The sequence below is a fragment of the Dromiciops gliroides genome, chromosome 4 (genome assembly GCF_019393635.1).
Source record: "Dromiciops gliroides isolate mDroGli1 chromosome 4, mDroGli1.pri, whole genome shotgun sequence".
NCBI classification, from domain to species: Eukaryota; Metazoa; Chordata; class Mammalia; order Microbiotheria; family Microbiotheriidae; genus Dromiciops; species Dromiciops gliroides.
The window spans coordinates 466,765,942-466,786,738 of NC_057864.1; the positions used below are offsets into that span (position 1 = coordinate 466,765,942).

The 20,797-nt window shown below is 48.9% G+C and overlaps 1 protein-coding gene across 2 annotated transcripts in view; it reads left to right on the forward strand.

The window, feature by feature from the left end:
- The window catches only part of SGSM2 (small G protein signaling modulator 2), a 75,140-nt gene that overhangs the window by 42,487 nt on the left and 11,856 nt on the right, over positions 1-20,797 (forward strand). The window contains exons 9-17 of one of the 2 annotated variants that reach the window (XM_044004616.1): positions 194-261; positions 648-808; positions 1,047-1,182; positions 3,403-3,537; positions 11,738-11,888; positions 15,636-15,700; positions 15,828-15,973; positions 17,125-17,253; positions 17,697-17,879. In XM_044004616.1, the coding sequence (XP_043860551.1) occupies positions 194-261; positions 648-808; positions 1,047-1,182; positions 3,403-3,537; positions 11,738-11,888; positions 15,636-15,700; positions 15,828-15,973; positions 17,125-17,253; positions 17,697-17,879 (1,174 nt within the window). The remainder of the gene's footprint in view (positions 1-193; positions 262-647; positions 809-1,046; positions 1,183-3,402; positions 3,538-11,737; positions 11,889-15,635; positions 15,701-15,827; positions 15,974-17,124; positions 17,254-17,696; positions 17,880-20,797) is intronic. The other variant, XM_044004617.1, reaches the window with a different exon arrangement.

Below are 20,797 nucleotides of genomic sequence, written 5' to 3' on the forward strand. Positions count from 1 at the left end.
TGTTCTCCAAGGTCCTGATCACAATACCAGGTAGCTGGGGCTTAGCACTTAGGATTTGGAAGCAGGAGCAATGTGGCTCTTGAGATTGCCTCTTGACCTCTGGAGCTAAGTGGGTGTTAAGATGGAAGGACAGAGTGGGTAGCACCAGAGGAGGACCCTCAGAGACGATAACACTCAGTTCATTTCCTTCCAGTGTGTACTGGGATTATGCGCTGATTGTGCCCTTCAGCCAGATTGTCTGCATCCACTGCCACCAGCAACGTAAGCCACGTGCCCCACCCCTGCCCTTGGGCACAGGAGCCAGGAAAGGGAGACCGGCTTTAGAAACCCAACTCCTTTCCAACACAGTCCTCAGATCTCCTTCTTCCCCCCCCCCCCCCCCCCCCCCCCCCCCCCCCCCCCCCCCCCCCCCCCCCCCCCCGGCTCCAGGCCCTCGGTTACTAGGTCAGGAGTAGTGGCATCTGGGAGCTGACAATTCCCAGGGCCAATACTTTCAATTACCTACAGACTTTGTTTTCAGACTTGGCCCCCCCATCCCTGGAAACCATGGCCCAACTAGCTGCCTGGTCAGTTTTTTCAGTTCCGAAGGCAGAGTCCCTCCTTGGGGTCCCCTCGGCCTCTGACCACTTTCCTGTCTCTCCTTGCAGAGAATGGTGGAACGCTGGTGCTGGTGAGCCAAGATGGTATCCAGAGGCCTCCCTTGCACTTCCCCCAGGGAGGCCACCTCCTGTCCTTTCTGTCCTGCCTGGAAAATGGGCTCCTGCCCCGAGGGACAGCTAGAGCCACCACTGTGGTCCAGCAGGGAAAGGTATATCACTGGAGCCTTGGGTGGGCACAGGAAGAGGGGGCAAGGAGAAGAGAGCTATGTGGTTGGTGGGAGATCTTCCTTTTTTCACCCCCTGCCCAATTTCCTCCCTCCTTCACTGAATTCAGGCCAGGGATGCTGTGGGAGAGGAATGGGTCCATCCTGGCACACCAAAGAGGAGGCCCAGGGACCAGTTTTAGGGCAGGGGCCACTCACCACCTGCACTACTCTCCTGCCACAGGGGAAGGTCTTCCCCAGGCTGCGGAAGCGGAACAGCACCATGAGGTCTATGGATCTGGAGGAGACAGTGATAGATGAAGGACGGGCCACTGACTATGTGTTCCGGATCATCTACCCGGGCCACAGGCATGAGCACAGTAAGTGCCTCCACTCCCATTCATGGTGAGGAGGAGGAAGAGACAGGGCCAGGGCTTCTCATGTTCTCTTCAGCAAAGCTGGCTGGGACACAAGACAGGATGTGGGGTGCTGAGGAATGCTTGCTTAGCTAGGCTGGTTCAAAGCCAGATGGATGGGTTCCGTATATAGCTTTCTGCCCCCAATGATTCTTTGTGCCCAAGTCTTCCTCTTCCGCTTAGCCATCACTTTTCTATCTTCTCTTCCAGTTGACTTTTTTTTAGAACACGGGCACCACCTACAACCAGATAGGCTCAGAGGTCCATAGAGTTTGAGATGAAAGAGTCCTCATGGATCATTGAAGTCCCTCATTTTTGTAGAGGAGGAAAATGAGGCTCAGCAAAGTATAGAGTGACTTCACTAAGGCCATCCAGTGAATAAGTAGCAGGATCAGACTCAAGATTCAAGCTGCATGTGAGAAAAGCAGACCCTACGATAGGCTTAGAAAGGGAGACCGAGAAGATGGGATTTCTCATTCATTCCAATTCCCAGTCTCCTTCAGACCCTGGCTGTGTGTGGTTGGTGCCCATCTCTGGAGGTTTAAACCTCTGAACACTTCTGTGGCCCAGGGCCTACCTATCTCTGTGGTAGCTCAGTTGACAGTGAGAGCTTCTCTGATACAGTGGGCAGGGGCCAGGTGAGTTGGCCTTTTGCTGGGCTTGGGGGATGCAAGGGAGAAGGAAGTTGCCACAGGGATCCAAGTCCGGAAAACATCTGCCTTAACCCCAAACCCTGTACCCAAGGGATTATGGGCATGTGGAGGTATATTTTGGGACCTGGCCACAGAGAAGCCCCAGTGACTTGAACATTCAGTTGTTGGTTCTGCTGCCCCTGATCTGAGCAGACTTGTTTTCTCATTTAGACCCACCAACCTAGAATTTACCATTCCAGATCATTTGTTACGAGACAGCCCAGCCCACCCCTCTAGGATCCCTTAGCTGGCACTATACAAAGGGAAGAAGAAACACAGCCAACTTTCAACTACTTAGGAGCAAATCAGAATTACAGTAGCTCACAATTCTAGGGTCTTTTAAGGTTTATAGAGCCCTCTCCATCTCCCTTCTTCCAATAACTACCTTGGGAGGCCAGTAGTAGTACTAGTAGTAGTAGCTTTCACATAATGCTTTAAGGTTTGCAAAGCATTTTACAAATGCTATCTCAATTGATCCTCACAACAACTCTGTGAGGTAGGTGCTGTTATATCTATGTTACAAACGAGGAAACTGAGGCTGAGAGAGGTTAAGTGATTTGCCCAGGGTTATATAGCTAATAAGTATCTGAGGCAGGATTTGAACTCAGGTCTTCCTGATGCCAAGTCCAGCACTCTTTCCACAATAGTATAAATAGCATTATTCCCATTTTACAGTAGAAGAAGCTGAGGCTTAGAAAGGTTGCCCAGGGTCACCCAGCTAGTGACGACTGGCAAGATCTAAACCCAGATTTCCTGGCCCTGAAGTCAAAAGTGCTTTCCAAGATGGCATACTGCTCAACCCCTGTAGGCCAAGGCTTGGGAGAAAAGGTAGCATAGGTCGAAGGATAAGAAGGTTAGGTACTCTTCAGAAAGTACATTTTGCTTGCAGGCCTGGAATTTAAATTGCAATAGATGCAGTGTATGGATTATCCAGACATTTTTGCTTTCCCTCTTCTCTATCTTTTAGTCATATCCCAGATCTTAGTCCAGGAGCCCAAGGAGCAGCTCATGGGCAGCCCTAATATAAGACCTGAATGGTTAGCTAAAGTGACTGGCAGAGATAGGAACCATATTGTATTTATCTGGGGATATCAGTCCTCCAGGCATTCTCTGCTCAGTGTAACCCCAAGCATTCCAGAGTTGGTGGTATGATTGGTATTCTATCTTCCACCTATCCTTCCAGCATTTAGCTCCATATCTAGACTGCCCAGAGTGGCGCTAGCCTGCCCCTGTGCCACCCCCATCCCCAGTTTCGCACCATACATTGTCAAGATTTTGATTCTCTCTCTTGCATTGTTCCTGGATGGAGAGGGCCTCCCCATCAAAGCTGGGCTGAAACTCTTATGCCCCCTCCCCACAAAAATAACTCAGTGAGTGAACTCCCTCACATCTCCTCCTCCTCCCTCTCCGAGGGGGTGTGGGAGAACACCATTCCCTGGAGCCCCTCCCTGCCAGGCCCTCACAAGCCTCTCTCACTATTCTCTTTGAGCAGTCACTATTAACTACCACCACTTAGCTGCCAGCCGCGCGGCCTCGGTGGACGATGATGAGGAAGAGGAGGATAGACTACACGCGATGCTGTCAATGATCTGCTCGCGGAACCTCACAGCTCCCAATCTGATGAAAGGTTTTTATCCCGCGTCCCTCCCTGACCCCCCTCCCCCATGCCCTGATTCTCCCTCTCCACCGGGTCCACTGGCCACAACCTGCAGGGACTCATACAACAGTGTTGGCATCATTGGACTCCCTGAGAGTCAGGCAGAGAGTCTGTGAGAGGGAGACACGGTAGGAAGGAAGGGTAAATGGGGCCAGCAAGAAGAGAGAGGAGAGGAAGAGGGCTGGATGGGTGAGAGAACTGAGCAGGGCATCTAGTCTCACCCCTCTCCTATAACAAAGAAGGAAATTGGGGCCCCAGGAAGGAAAAGGGTGTGACCACTTGGTCACTTGAGTAGCAAAGTGGCAGGGGCAGAATTCGAACTCTGGTCTTAGAACTTCAAATTCAGCCCTCTGTCCATCACATGTTGGGAACCTCATATACATTTCCAGTCCATTTCTTTGTCTGGGGCCAAGATGATGGCAGCTTCAATTTAGTCATTTCTTCCATTTTTTAGTCATCCATACCATTAATTCTCTGACCCTTTACCTAATCAGTAATGGGGGAGGTCACCTTGTCTGAGGGTCTCATTTGACAGAGGAGGAAACCGAGTCCACAGAGGTGGGATTTGCCCAAGCAAATACATAGGTAAGACCCCAGGATGGTAGATTCAAAGCTGGAAGAAACAAGTGTTATCTAGTCCCATGGCCTCACTTTACAGATAAGGAAACTGAGGCCCTGGAAGGGTCCTTGGCCTATGGGATAAAAGATTTCAAGCTGGAAGGGACCTCAGAGGTCTCGTAGTTCAATGGCTAGGCAATTTACTGAGGGAGGTTTCTCCTAGGTTAGGTCCCTAACAGTTGGACAGGTGGTGAGGACCCCAGGCAGATCTGACAGCGGGAGAGATGGGGCATTGGGAAGAAATGTACTGGCTTAGCTTCTTTGTGCTCACACACACTCATGCACATACATGCATACACTTGCACACATAAATGCCTTGTAGCCATGGAGCTTCTGCCGTTGTGGATGCCACACTCTCACCAGAGGCTTGGGAATCCCTAGCTCACTCACTGTTAGCCCATCAGTCAATAAGCATTTATTATGCACCTCCTGTGTGAGGCAGCATGACCAGAAAACTCAGGTTTAATCATGCCTCTGAGTTAGACTTAGCCGTGTGACCCTGGGCTAGTCACTTAACCTCTAAGACTCAGCTGTCTGAGACTATAAAGGTTTGAGACTCTCTCCTCTGGCAAAAGAAGAGGCTATCTGCATTGGTAAAGGATGTATCTCCCTGGGAGAGCTCCACGTGATGAAATCACAGATCAGGTTAAAAAAAGTGTTGAACTGTGCTGGTGTTGGGATCTAGAGACAAAGACAAAGCAGTCCCTGCCCTCAGGGAGCTTATGTTCTATGGGGGAGACAAGTACATATGGAAAGAATATATGTAATGTACAATGTACATTGTATATTACTATGATACAATTCTTATAATAATATAATGTACAATATACATATACAATATACTTTGTGTATTACTGTGATACAATTCATACAATAATGTAATATACAATGTACTTTGTATATTACTATGATACAATTCATATAATAATGTAATATACAATATATGTAATATACAAAATACATACAAGGTAATTGGGGGGCACTAGCAGCTGGGGGGGTCAGGAGAAGATTTGTGTAGAAAGCAACTCGAGCTGAATCTTGTAGGGAATGAAAGATTCTAGAGTGGGGGTGAGGAGAAAGGGAGGAAGGAAGTATTTATTAGACACATTCCACATGTCCTAAGCACTTTACAAATATTATCTCATTTAATCTTCACAACAGCCCTGGGGGACAGGTGCTATTATTATCCTCATTTTATAGTCAAAGAAACTGAGGCAGAAAGAGGTTAAGTGACTTAGCCCAGGACCACATAGCTAATAAGTATTTGAGGCTGGATTTGAACTTGGGTCTTCCTGACTTCAGGCCCATGTCCACTGTGCTGCATGGGTACCTCCAGGAAAGGTGGTGATGACAGCTAGAGATCATAGGATCATAGATTTAGAGTTAGAAGGGACCTTAGATAGAGACTGACTGGCCCACCCTCTTCATTGTACAGTTAAGAAAACAGAGACTGGGGCAGCTAGGTGGCGCAGTAGATAGAGCACCGGCCCTGGAGTCAGGAGTACCTGAGTTCAAATCCGGCTTCAGACATTTGACACTTACTAGCTGTGTGACCCTGGGCAAGTCACTTAACCCTAATTGCCTCACCAAAAAAAAAAAAGAAAAAGAAAAAGAAAACAGAGACTTAGGAAGATAAAACTATTTTCCCAGGGAGGGTCCCACTAGTAGTAAACATCAGAGGCGGGATTAGAACTCAGGTCCTCTGACTCTTGGGCAGTATTCTTGCCACTGTGCCACACTTCCCCTGACTTCCTTTCCCAATGTCCCCAGGACTCAATTTACCTTAGTCGCTTGGCTGAGGCTCTCTGGAAATGTGCCTTCCCATCTCAGGCCCTTCCCAAGCCCCTGAACCAACAGGCCCACTCCTGTTTTCTACCTGGGGGAGTTTAAACCTTAATTCTTCCACCAAGCCTCAAGATTACTAGGCCTTTCTATCACCTCTCCTCCTGAAGACCTTGCCTTTCCACCTCTTGTATTTGTCTTTTTTTTTAAAGACTAGGCTTGTGATTCCATTGGTGTTAACAAATCCCCCAGTGAGGAAATAAGCAGAGGAGTAAGTGACTTGCCTAGGGTCACACAGCCAATATGTGTCAGAGGTGGGACCTAGAGGATCAGAGATCAGAAGATAACAGCTCTACCAAATTTTTTTTTTTTGGCAGGGCAATGAGGGTTAAGTGACTTGCCCAGGGTCACACAGCTAGTAAGTGTCAAGTGTCTGAGGCCAGATTTGAACTCAGGTCCTCCTGAATCCAGGGCTGGTGCTTTATCCACTGTGCCACCTAGCTGCCCTTAGCTCTACCAATTTGAAGGATATTAGAGGCCATGTAAGTAGACCAGGGGCCAGTAAGAGGCAGCCAACTAGTGCACTAGAGAAAACTCAGGGCCTGGAGTCAGGAAGACCTCAGTTGAATTCGGCCTCAGATGCTCACTAGCTGCATGACCTTGGGCAAGTCACTTAACTGATGTTTGCCTCAGTTTCCTCATCTGTAAAATGGGGATAATAATAGCACCTACCTCTTAGGGTTGGTGTGAAGACCAAAAGATGATCATTGTAAAGCAATTAGCCCAGGGCCTGGCACATAGTAGGTGCTATATAAATGTCCGCTATTATTAAGAGGATTGGGCTGTGCATTCATGGGTATATGGGACTCCTAGGTAAGGAAACCCCCTCCTACCACACTGCCTCTCCCCGACTCTTCTAATAGGAGTCAAAAGAAGCAGGAAAGCAGAGCCCCATTTCTGATGTTAATTAACCTGTTTATTGGCAGTTCTGCAAAGTGGACATCATGATCTACAACATTGGGCAAATCATTTAGCTCCCAGGGTCTCAGTTTCCTCATCTGTAAGATGGGGAGCTTGGACTAGCAGGTGACTAAGGTGCCTGGTAGCTTCAGAGCTAAAATCCTGTGACTGAGTGTCCCTTCTGACCCAGCCTGGCCATGTGGCCCCGGGCCAGTCCCAGGGCAGTGCCTCGGCCTCTTGGTGCTCGAAGCAAGCCTCTGAGCTGTTCCACTGAAGAGAAGGTGGAGGGGGAGATCACAGGCCCAGTCCTCTATCCCCCCAGTCCCCGCCTCAGCCCGGTTCCTTTCAGGCCCTGGGCCTGTGGGCTGGCGCTTATTTTCAGAGGCTGTTAGCATGCCCTTTCCCCCTGAAGTGGGCTGCCTCTAAAGGACCAGAGAACACCGAGGATGGAGTGAGTTTCGAGGGCTAGGCTCCTTTTTGCTGCTTCCTCTAAGAGCTGCGGGGATCAGCTGTGGGCAGAGTCCTGCCTGAGAGCTTAGAGGAGGCCCCTCCTCAGGAAGAGAGGAGACAGCAAGGCTAGAGTGAGGGCAGGGTCCCCGCAGATCCCCAGCTGTACAGAGCTTTCAGAAGCCCCGGTCTCTTGCCTAGCGAGGCCCTGGCTTGGAATCCAGCCTTTGAGCTCAGAGTTTCCGGGGCTGTTTGTTCCCGGGCCAGTGGAGAAGGCCCTAGGGGAACTGAGAGTGGAGACCGGGCAGGTTTGTCCTTTATGCCCACATATTCACTCTACACTCCACACCCCATCACCCCCCACCAGCTTCTTGGGGATGGGGAGCTGGTAGCTGAGGTAGGCCAGATGTAGCCAGGGAGGGAGGGGATTGGCACAAGAGAGCGAGGGGGCGGGCTTCCCACATCCCATGTGTGTTCCCTTCTTCTCGTCCACAATGACAACACTGTTGGGTCCCGTTTGCTAACCTTTGCTTCTGAGTTCTGCAACATGCTTGACTTTTGGTGCATGTGGATAAAGTGGCGGGTGTCCAGACCTCCCTTCCCCTTCCCCCCCCTCCCCCCGACCCCAGCCCTTGCCTCTCCTTCCCCACTTCCCGCTGACAGTCCCCAGAGCAGAGATGCTGTTCACACTAATTCTAGGCCAGATGCCTTTCACTCAGAGTTCTGGGAGCTGTGGGGTTCCGCCTTCTCAATGGTTTTTGCCTCCATGCATGGGGGAGGAAGCCAAACCCAACAGAACAAACTCGCTGACCCTGAGATGGCCCCAGAGTCTAGTCCCTCCGGAGCCCTGGCTGTGTACTGGGTTGGTTGTATGTTGAACGGAACAAGATGGGACATTTACACGCTGGCTCACTCAGCTCCTTCCTGGAGAATTAAGGTGAAGAGCATTCTTCCATGAGACTTCTGTTGGGTGGGACCCACTGCCTGGGCATGGCTTTTCCTCTTTGGTTTGGCATTCATGATCTTCCCCTCCTCCGCTCCTCCCCTCCTTCCCTACCTGTGACCCTGCTCCCTGCTGTCCCAGTGGCTGGATGGTTAGCAGGGGCTCTGCTCCTCCCGGTCAGTTGAGGGTCTGCTTCCTGCTGCAGAGTGCATGAGTTGGACTCGGCCCTTCCTCGCTTTCCTGCCATGTCCATGTCCCTCCCCTTTTGCTAACCTGACCTCTCTTTTGGGGATACCGCTCGCACCCCTCCAACCCCCACCCTTGATCCAGAGCCGCAGCTCATCCTCACCAAGTCTGTTCCCTTAATTTTCCTCCTGATGGAGTTGAAGGGCCAGCTATTTCTGGAGATCCTGGCGGCACAAGGGTCCGGAGCCCAGATGGCAGGCAAGGTGCTGGTGGGGCCAGGACGCAGCTTTGCTATCTGGGCCCCTCCAGGCTTCTCCTGCCAAAGGCACAGAGAGCTCATGACCAGCTCCCTTCCCAAGCAGGGATCAGCGACTGAGCTATGATGTACTCACTCTCCCCCAATTATCTACACAGCCTGAGGGACACATTAGATAAGTGGGCATTAATAGCAATAACATTATCAATAATAACAACAGTTAGCATGTATAGAGACCTTTAAGGCTTGTCTTACAAAGCATGGTACGTGTTATCTCATTTAATCCTCCCTGCAGTCGGTGCTATTATTATCATCTCCACTTTACAGATGTGGAAACTGAGGCTGAGAGATGGTCAATCATTTGCCTGGGATCCCATAGCTAATAAGGCCTGAGAAAAGATTCACGTTCAGGTTTCTCTGATTCCAAGCCCAGCACTCTAGCCACTGTGCTGGCTGGACTGTGGGGGGCACCTAGTCTAACTTAGACTGACCAAGATCATTCTGTCTATGGCATCCTTGCCATGAGATTAAAGAAGACTTCTAGTGATGGGGAGGACCACTTTCCAGAGGCTAGGCAGCTCACAGCTTTTGGCGGGGCCATGCCCCATCACACAAATCTTTCTTCTGCCCCTCTTTCCCATGTCTTTTCATCATCAACCCTCTTACTCCCTTTCTTCTCTTTGCTCTTTCTCCTCTAACTATTGGACCTATAAGTGGTGCCCCTCCCACTACCATCATTATCCCTGCTAAGCCTAGAAGGAAAGCTTTGAGGGTCAAATGTATCCCAAGCATGGGTTCTGGAGTGGAGACATATCCACCTAAGTCAGCTCTCCATTAATCAAGACCCATTTATTAAGCACCTACTATGTGCTAAGCACATGGTAAGTTCTGGAGATACAAAAAGAGGCCAAAGACAATCCCTGCCCTCAAGGAACTTACAGATCTAATGGGAGAGACGACACACAAATAATTATATACGAAGCAAGCTAAAAAAGATAAATAAGAAATCATTAACACAGGGAAGGCATTGGAATTAAGAGGGGTTGAGGAAGGCTTCCCGTAGGCAGTAGGATTTTATTTGGGACTTAAAGGAAACCAGGGAGGTCCGGAATCAGAGCACAGAATGGAGAACGTTCCAGGCATGGGGGACAACCAGAGAGAATGCCTGGAGCTGAGAGATGGAGGGTCTTGTGCGTGGAACAGCCAGGAGGCCAGTGTCACTGGAATGAAGAGTACAAGTCAGGGAGGGAGATATCAGAAGACTCAAAAGGTAGGAGGGGGCTGAGTTAGGAAGAGCTTTGAGTGCCCGATAGAGCATTTTGCATTTGATTCTGGAGGCCGTAGGGAGTTTAGTGCTGTGATGGTGGGACTTTGGCATTAGGAAACTCACTTTAGTAGCCAGACGGAGAACAGACTGGAGTGCGGGCAAAACTGGAGGCTACAAAATCATGGTCCTTGCCCTCAAAGGGCTTCCCTTCTAATGCAGGAGACAACCTCTGCACATTGACAGAACATTTAAGAGAGGAGATAGGGGCTGGACCTGTGACTGGTATAGGCAATTCCCAGATGAGGAAACTCCTTCCATTGATGCAGGTTGCCACCCTCTCTGCAACTTCTGAGAGAGATGCCTGGAGCACCGAGAGGGGAAGAAGTGACTTGCCCAGGGTCACACAGTCCCTTCAGAGATGGGACTTGAACCCAGGTCTTCCTGCCTCTTAAACCTTGCTCAATGCCTACAAACAGGACATGCATCCAAAGTGAATATGACACAGAGTTGGGAAGGAGGGCCCTGGATGCTGGGGGATCAGGAGAGGTTTCATGGACAAGGTAGCCAGCGTTTGGATGGTGCCTACTGTGTACCAGACACTGCGCTAAGCCCGTTATAAATACAATCTCATTTGATCCTTACAGCAACCGGGGAGGCAGGTGGCATCATTGTCTTCATTTTACAGCTGGTGAAACTGAGGCAAGCAGAGGTTATGGGGCTTCCCTAAAGTCTCCCAGCTCTTCCCGACTCCCGGCCCAGTGTTCTATCCACCTAGGTACCCCTGCTAACCAGACAGCGGCCCAAAGGGAGCCCCCAGACCTTGGCAGAGCCTGCTGGCCCCTTCTTTATTCTCTGGCTGAAGAGAAGCAGCCCCATGACCTCCGAAATTCCTCCAAAGTGGAGCCTTCCCTCCCTCTTTAGAGCAGGTTATACTCATAATCCCTTCATCCTAGCAGGTAGTCACATGAGCTGCAAAACCAATGACAGGTGAGGGTCAGGGAAGAGACCTCTGCCCATGGATTGTCAGGAAAATAAGTCTGGTCTCGCCCTTTCTCCAATTCAATTCTAGTCCAGGAGTTTTCGTTTTAGATTGAGCCTGTGATTTCATTCCCAATGAGGAAACTTCTTCTACCAATGCAGATAATCTCTCAATGTATAGTCTTTGAGAGTTGCCATGGGGCACAGAGAAATTAAATGACTTGCCCAGGGTCACCTGGCAAATTAGTATGTCTCTGGAGCAAGACTTGAACCCAGGTCTTCCTGATTCAAAAGCTGACTCTATCCACAGCTGTCTGACATAGACTGAGAGGGACCAGTATATCCTTCAGAGGCCGGGCCACCAGGCAGTCTTTTTAGGCTCCAACTGTTTCCCCTCTACTCCTCCATCCCCCGGAGAGTGGAATCCAAAGAGATAAGTCCATACTTTTCCATCCTTTCCTCTCTCTGCCATGGTATTTAATCCTATAAAAAGAACACAAGCAGACATGCAGTTGGCAAAATAGGAGAGCCTCTGGCTTCACCTTTCCTGCCTCTGGGCCTCCAGGCTGAGACTTCCCCCCGCCCCTTCCCCGAGGCCTCCAGTCTTCTGCCAAGGGGTGAATCTGAGCTGCAGCTCCAGGCAGCAAGGCCTGGCACAGCCCTGTTAAGATGGGCACCATGGGAGGGATGCTGCACCCACAGCCCTGACCATCACTCACTCCCTTGTCCTTAGATGCCGGGGACATGATCGAGATGCAAGGCTTTGGGCCGAGCCCACCAGCCTGGCAGTTTGAGCCTCCAATTGGCCGCACCTCCTGTCTCTCCTGCTCTATCAGAAGTTCCCCCTATGACCCACCCAGCTACTGCAACTGTGCCCAGGACAGGTGAGTGGGCTCCCAGGTGAGGGACTGAGAAAAACATGAACATATTGGGGGGGGGGATGGGTAGGCGGGGAACCAAGGAACTTACAATCCTCACCTCAATGTCCTTTTGTTTGTGTGCCTCCTTCGATGGCTATCTGTGACTTTGTGTGTGCCTCTGAGCAGTTGGGGGTATGTGCCCATTTCTGTCTCATTGTCTTTGTGCTTCTCCCAATGTGACCAGTCAGTGAATGTGTGATGAGCACCTACTATGTGCAAAGCATGAGGTAAGACATACCTGGCATTGTGCTTCTCACAGGTTCTTTGAAAGCTTGCCCCTCATACATAGGGAGTTAATAAACATTTGTGGAATTGAATCATGTCTCTTTTTTGTAATTTTGTAATTTTCATTATAAACTCATTAGCATCAACAAAAACAAATCTTAAAAACCATATATTAAAAGCCATAAACACCAAAAGATTTACAATTATTAAAACGTGTATGTTAACTTTAACCAAATAACAAAAAGTGCATTGTTTGCTTCAGAGTTCTTTCTGATCTCCTTTTCTCCTGTAGATTTGTTTTTACTTTCAATACAACTTTATGTTCATAATCTGAAAAGTACACAGAGAAGAGTTATTAACTAGAAACTAACACAAGATGGCTTACTAGGAATCTGGAATTGGGTTTGGGTTCTTGGTTGGGTTTATTTGTTTTTGGAATATAAAACATCAAGGTCACTTTTGGTAGGTAAAACAGATTATAGGATTGCACAATCATAGAATCTCTGTGTTGGAAGAATTATCTGGTCTAATAAATATTTGAACGAAATTTCCCTCTACAACATCCCTGGCAAGGGGTCGTAGATAGTCTTTGTTTAAAAGGTTCCAGTGAGGGGGCACCTAGGTGGTACAGTGGATAAAGCACTGGTCCTGGATTCAGGAGGACCTGAGTTCAAATCCTGCCTCAGACACCTGACACTTACTAGCTATGTGACCCTGGGCAAGTCACTTAACCCCAATTGCCTCACCAAAAAAAAAAAAAAAATGAAGGTGAGATAAAAATAAAAACTATTAAAATTCTGGGGCAGCTAGGTGGCATAGTGGATAGAGCACTGGCCCTGGATTCAGGAGGACCTGAGTTCAAATCCAGCTTCAGACACTTAACACTTACTAGCTGTGTGACCCAGGGTAATCCCAATTGCCTCGCCAAAAAAAAAAAAAAAAGGTTCCAGTGAGAGGGAACTCTACTACCTTCTGAGGCGCAGTGCATTCTACTCTGGGATACTTCTAATTGTTAGGAAATTTTCTTGGGAGCTAAGCCAGTTTTACTCACCCAGGAACCAGATAGCTATCTGACTTAAGGTTAGAAATTCCTTGCAATTACTATTTAACTCAATGTGGGAATCCTGTGCCCCAGTACATTTCTGAGGACTGTGTCCCGCCCCCCCCCCCAAAAAAAAAACCCACAGCAGCTGTGTTGGATATACCAGACATCTTGTTTGCTCTCAAGATCCATTTCAGAAGGCTACCCAGAAGAATTTAAACCCAAACAAAAGCTAAGAGGAGGCAAAATTCTCCACTCTCCTAGTTCTTATTTTTATTATTATATCTCTCTGCAGAAAAAGCATTGGTTTTTGATCTGTTCTGGCCAAGTGAGAAGCAGCATAGGGTAGTGGATAGAGTACTGGCCTCCCAGTCAGGAACATGCAGGTTCAAGCCCCATTTCTAGCAAAGGTCTAAGACTAGAAAATGAAGAGGTGGTGTCAGTTTGTATTGGTGTAGGAAGTTTTTTTCTTTCTATCCACCTCCTTGCCAAGAACTCCCTATTCCTTTTTTTCAGGGCAATGGGGGATTAAGTGACTTGCCCAGGGTCACACAGCTAGTACGTGTCAAGTATCTGAGGTCGGATTTGAACTCAGGTCCTCCTGAATCCAGGGCTGGTGCTTTATCTACTGTGCCACCTAGCTGCTCCCAAGAACTCCCTATTCTGCTGAAATCACAGGTCCCATTAAAAAAGTGATTAGGTGAAACCCTACATTGACATCAAGCTTAAATTCGTCTTCACCACTTCTATCCATTGCTCCTCTGGGATTGAGCTTCACAGCCTGTGATCCCTTTGTCTTGCAACAGCCCTTCTGATGGCTGAAGACAGTTATCCTCTTCCTTCTAAAGTCTCCTCTTGTCTAAGTAAAATGTTTTTCATTCTGTTTCCTTTACAAATAAGGAAACTGAGGCCCAGAGAAATTTTTTTTTAAACTTGCCCAAAGTCAGGTAGGGAGTAAGTAAGAGACAGGGGTCAAATCCATTTCCTCTGCCTATAAATTCAGCACTTCTTCCACTACAGCATTATTATACCCATTTCACAGGTAGAGAAACCAAGGCTTAAAAAGATGGTGACTTGGGGCAGCTATGTGGCACAGTGGATAGAGCACTGGCCCTGGATTCAGGAGGACCTGAGTTCAAATCTGGCCTCAGACTCTTGACACTTATTAGCTGTGTGACCCTGGGCAAGTCACTTAACCCCAATTGCCTCACCAAAAAAAAAAAAGAAAAAGAAAAAGATGGTGACTTGCTTGAGATCACCAAGAGAGTTAGCCAAGGAGGTAGGATGGAGAGTTCCTGAATCTAGGCATAAACCTCTTTATCCCACTTCATCCCATTAGCGTCTCCTTGTCCGTCTCTCTCTTGACTTCCTTGTGGGTGTGGGTGTGGCTGTGTCTGCGTATGATTCCAGTCTACTCCTCTGTTTGTGTTTCCCTGTCCCTCTGCTGCTAAACCTCCAACCATATTCAGTCAGGAGAGATAAGGTAGGGCTGCCACACCCAGAAGATGACGAGGTGGCATATTCATGAGCCCAGTGCCTTGTGTGCTCTTGGCGAGATCTCTGTAAATCTTTCTATATAATAACCCTTGGGGTTATTGACCAGAATCCTGTCCTGCTATCTGGAGTCCCTGCTGGACCTCCCTCTATCCCTGTAAGCATATCCTGAGCCCAAGTTCAAGGCCAAGGGCCTTCCCCAGAGGGGAACAGTGCCTATAGCACAGTGCCCAGCATATCGATGGATCCACTCACTGCCCAAGGGTGCCCTCCACTGGTGACCAGGCCGTGAGGATTAGATTGGGAAAGATGAAACAGTTTCTTTGCCTGCCATGCATACTTCCCAGTTCTGTTCATGAGGGACAGATGAAGCATCTCTGCCTCAGATATTGAGAAAGCCCAGAGCCAGAAGAGCAGAGGTCAGACTCCCCGGTTCTCAAGAGAAGTAGAAAAGGATGTTTGCTGATTGAGCCTCAGGGGAGAGGCCCACACCCCTGAAATCTCTTAGAGCCAGCCCTCCCTCTGAGGGCCTGAGCAAGGTGAGCAGCAGGAGCCTGGACCTTGATTGCCCAGAATTTACTTTTCAGGGCTCAAAGGGACCTTGGAGACCTGGGTCACCCCTCCCTCACCTTTTACAGAGAAACAAACTGAGGCCCTGAGAAGTGACTTGCCCAGTCACCCATTAAGAAAGGAGATGGAACAGGTGGGAGAGGTTGATGGGGGTGTGCTTACCCAGGGTGAATGAGCAAGCATGGGCCCCTCTCAGGTGGTGATGCTCACAGTCGCAGAGCCCAGGACTCGAACCTTAGCCTCTTGACTCCAAAGTCTAGTGTTCTCTCCGTGGCTCCCCAATCTCTCCCTGAGGTTTGCATGGGAGTTAGGAAGAGGGAAGGGGTGTCTCAGGCCTCACCCTGCCTATTTCCCCTGAACTGTGGCTCTCTCTTCCGCAGGATGCCCCTGAGACTGCTGTGCGAGAACATGAAGAGACAGATCGTGTCCCGGGCCTTCTATGGATGTGAGTGATGTGGGAGGGGAGAGGGGAAGCTGCCCTTGGGAAACCCTCTCTGTCTCCCACTCCTCAGCCATAGAGCCAGCCCCCTGGGAGCTTCAATTTTAAGTCTCCTGCCTCCCCTCCCCACCAGGGCTGGCATACTGCCGACACCTGTCCACCGTTAGGACCCACCTGTCCGCCCTGGTACATCATAATATCATCCCACCTGACCGGTCCTCAGGAGCTTCAGGGGGGCTCACCAAGGATGTGTGGAGCAAGTACCAGAAAGATAAGAAGGTTTGGGAAGGGTTCTGGAGGGTGTGGGTGGGTGGGGGAAGGAGACAAGGGACTAGTGTGGGGTAGTGCCCAGGGACTAGGGTAAGAGAACCGCTTGATCTGAGGTAAGCTGCCCAGTCACACGGAATGGGGTCCTCCACAGGAAAGAGAGGGGAGACTGCAGGGTGAAGAGTAATCCCAAATTATTTAACCATCAATTGGCCTTGGTCTATGATGATGGAGTAGAGAGAGGTTCTCCCCACCTCCACCCCAGCAGACCTCTGAAGGAGGCACTATAAGTATTTTTAGACCCATTCTACAGACAAGGAAACTGAGGTACAAAGATTAATTGTCCACTAGCACAATTAGGATATGCAGGAACCACACTTTGAATGCCAATCTTCTGAGGAATCCAGTGGTCTGACTGTGCTGCTTTTCCTAGGAGATGTGGCCATGACTAATCATAGTTCTGCCACTAACTCTCCATGTGACCCTGGACAAGTTGTTTCCCTCTCCCTCGCCTGTAGTTTTTTCTTCTTTCAGATAAGAGGATTGGACTAGATGGTCTGAGGGCCCTTCCATCTCTCAGTCCTGTGAAAAGAACTTTGGGTGCCATTAGTTAGGCCTTAGCTGTGCGGATACTGGAATCTCCTGCACTCAGGGGGGGTGAGGCTGTGTGAAGAGCCTGTCTGAGCTACGGGGTGTCCAAGGAGTGAGCTGAGTCAAGAATCAGGGTTTCTTCCACCTGTGCTGTTACCATCCACCCAGAGCTTGACCACCCAAGGGGGAGTGAAGGAGGATCTGGTCAGGAGGTAGAGAGAAGGGTCTCTCTGCCCTGCCCACTTACCAAGTGGATGGAATCTGAGGCTTAGGGGAGTCTCCTCTTCCCCCTCATCCTCTCTCCTCTCCCTTCCTCTCTTCTCTCTTCCTCTCCCCTTTCTTCCTTTCCCATCCCCTCCTCTTCCCCCCTTCTTTGCTTCTTTCCCCTTTTCTCTCCTACTCTCCCCTCCCTCCTCCCCTCCCTTTCTTTCTTCTCCTTTCATTTCCCTGACTTTCCTCTCCCCTCACATCCCTTCCTCTTCCCTCTTCTCTCCTTTTTTCCTCCTCTCTGTTCTTCTCACTTTTCCTTTCCTTTCTCTCTCCTCCCTTCTTCTCCCTTCTCTGACACTCAGAACTACAAAGAGCTAGAGCTTCTGAGGAGAGTGTACTATGGGGGTGTGGAACATGAGATCCGCAAAGACGTCTGGCCCTTTCTACTTGGACACTACAAGTTTGGCATGAGCAAGAAGGAGATGGAGCAGGTGAAAAAACACGGCCCCAGGGTGGTGAGGCAGAAAGGGATCCCGGTTGGACAAGGCTTGGGTTGCAATCCCCCCCTCCCCCGCCCTGGGGTCCCAGTTTCACAGATAGTTTCAGCCTCCTAGGAACGGCAGTCTCAGAAGTAAAAGAAATAGAGGCCTGGGGCTCAGTCCCGGGGCTGCTTCTATGGGGGGGGGGGACCTTGTGCTAGTCTCCCCTCTCAGCTCAAACCCTGTCATCCCTAAATAGCCTTTGATCATATGATTCCTCTGCCCCAAGGCTGCCCCAGTTCTACCCTTTCCCTGGGCTCCCAGACATGGGAAACTGATCATCCTTCAGGAGGTAGGGTTGGGTATGAGCCCAGGTAGGTGGGTAGAAGCCCATTGCAGGAAAAGGGGGTCTGTGCAAACTCCCCATCAGAATACTGGGTATTTCTCAAGTACAGGTAGATGACGCTGTGGCATCCCGATACCAGCGGGTACTGGCGGAGTGGAAGGCCTGTGAGGTGGTGGTGAGGCAGCGGGAGAAGGAAGCCCACCCGGCCACACTCACCAAGTTCTCCTCAGGCAGCAGCATCGACAGCCATGTCCAGCGCCTCATCCACCGAGACTCCACCATCAGCAACGATGTGAGTGCTGGGAATGTCAGGGAAAGAGGCAGCTGGGGCAGGAGGCCTGGAGAATGGGGAAGATTGGGCCGGAGGCCTTGATGGGAGCTACAGAAGTCACCCATAGCCCTGGCCAACTCTAGTCTTCACCTCTGGAAGAGGCCTGGCTTCCCGTTCCTGGTCTTCAGACCATGATAACAATGAGGTTGGTTAGATAGCTATGTGCCAAGCACTAGGCTAAGTGCTAGAGATGCAAAGACAAGAAAGCAAGGCCATCACTGCCCTCAAAGGGCTTACTTTTTTTTTTTCAGGGCAATGAGGGTTAAGTGACTTGCCCAGGGTCACACAGCTAGTGTCAAGCGTCTGAGGCCGTATTTGAACCCAGGTACTCCTGAATCCAAGGCCGGTGCTTTATCCACTGCGCCACCTAGCTGCCCCGTGTAAGATAGATTTTTATAACCAACTGAGTGTGTATGTTGTTCCTTCTTTGAGCCAATTCTGATGAGAATAAGGTTTAAGAATTGCCCACCACTCCACCATCTTCCCCTCCACTGTAAAAACTAATCCATGCCTCTTTTATGTGAGATAATTTACCCCATTTCACTTCTCTCTTCCCCTTCTCCCAGTGCATCCCTCTTTTTTATCCCTTATTTTTATTGTTTTAGATATCGTCCCACCATAATCAACTCACATGCATGCCCTCTGTCTATGTATAATCTTTCTAACTGCCCTATTTCTGGTAAAGTTCTCAGGAGTTACAAATATCATCTGCTCATGTAGCAATGTAAACAGTTTAACCTTATTGAATCCTTTGTGATTTTTCTTTTCTGTTTACCTTTTTATGCTTCTCTTAATCTAGTATTTGAAAGTCAGATTTTCTATTCAGCTCTGGTCTTTTCATGAGGAATGCTTGAAAGTCCTCTGTTTCATTAAATATCTATTTTTCCCCTGAAGGATTTTTACAATTGCCCCTTCCACATCACAGGGGTTAGGGAATGCGGTTACTCCTCAAGCTGGAAAATGCTTTGGCCCTCCCTTTGTACAAGTGAAGTCTGATTTTTTTCTTTTATGGAGTGTTTACAGTATCTTATTGTAAAATTTGGGTTAAGCATTTGGTCATAGGCTCTGTGTTGTCTGCTGGCCTTCACATACTGTCTATGCCTTCCACAAAGCTCCCCAAAAATTCACATTTAATTTTTCATGTGATACATCAAAACTGTGATGGGGAAAGTCATGATGTGGAAGGGATAACTGTACTCAGTTTTGCTGGTGGGTGATTCTTTGTTGTGATTCTAGCTCCTTTGCCCTCTGGAATATCATATTCCAAAACCTCTGATCCTTTAATGTAAAAGCTGCAAAGTCCTGTGTAATCCTCACCATGGCTCCTTGATATTTGGATTTTTCTTTCTGGCTGCTGGCAATATTTTCTCTTTGAATGATGGGTAAGAGTTTGACAAGCAGAAAGAGGAAGGAAGTATGTGCCCAACACAGGAAGAAGCCTGAGCAAAAGCAGGAGAGCACAGGCAAAGGTGAGGGGATAGAGGAGGAAATAAGCAGTCCATGACTGTTCATAGAGGCGAGTAACATGAGAAATGCTTGGCTGTTTCCAGGTAGTGGAGGACTTCGAATGCCAAGGCAAAGACATATCCATTTTATTCCAAACGTTTTAGAAACCTGTGAAAAATCTTTGAAGCCAAGGATGCATGCAATAGATTGCTTACTAGCAGTGGTTGTGCAGGCTGAGTGAGGGGAGGGATGATGGGGGGTGGGGAGACCTTTCAGGAGGCTCTTTGAACAGTGTGTTCAGGTGGTAATAAGGGACTGTACTAGAGTGGAATATGGGAATAGAGAGGAATGGACAGATGCCAAAGATGGTACAGGAACAGCAGAGTTTTGTTAAATAGTTACTGGAGAAGCAGGAGGAACCCAAATACAAGAAGCTTTGAAGGTAATCAAGTGTAAATGGGACATTAGCCAAGAAGAATCCTAGAAAATCAATCAGCAAGTACTGATTAAGCACCTACTATGTGCCAGTCACTGTGCTAAGGCTACAAAGACAACAGTAAAACAGTCCCCTGCCCTCAAGGCGGTCCCACTGGCCACTGCTAGGTCTTTAAACAGAAGTATCTGGTGGTTTCTTCACATCTGTCAGAGCTGGGGTTCTTTTTTTGACTTGCCCAGGGTCACACAGCTAGTAAGTGTCAAGTGTCTGAGGTCGGATTTGAACTCAGGTCCTCCTGACTCCAGGGCCAGTGCTCTATCCACTGCACCACCTAGCTGTCCCTTAATAGATTTTAGGGGGTCTGTGGGCTTAGATGGGAAAAAATACACCTTTATTTTCCCTTTGAACTGAAACTTAGCATTTTCTTCAATTTTATAAAACCTTGGTTCTGAGAAAGTGGCTTGATAGATTACCAGAGGAATCCAGGACTTAGGACAGGTCAAGAGCCCTTGACTTAGAGTCTCTTTGAATCAGCTCCCAAGGGCATTCTCCCACCTGAGCGCAGTCAATGCTGCTATTCTTTAAGCTTGGTTTGGTCCCATTGATTCAGATACTCATAGGCTATGACTCCACCATACAGTCTGGGTAGCCAGCCTTAGAGTCAGCAGGAGGGACTTCAGTGCTTGCTTCCAGCCTGTTTCCAGCATCCTAAGGTTGAAGCCTCTGGAGTATTCCTGGAGAAGGATGGGATGGGACAAGGGAAGACCGATATGTTCAAATGTTTGCTCAGATTCAAATTACTCTTTACTTGCGCGACCAAAGGCTCGGTCAGGTGGGTTCCAGCCAGCTTCTGTGAGGAACATCAGACCCTGCGGTAGAGATGGGGAGCAGGAAGGCGGGGTGTTAGTGCTTTTTGTCCACAGTGGTGTTAGAATATTTTTGACTTGACTAGCCTAATTTGGGGGCTGAGCTGACTGGGGTACTAATTCTGGGACTT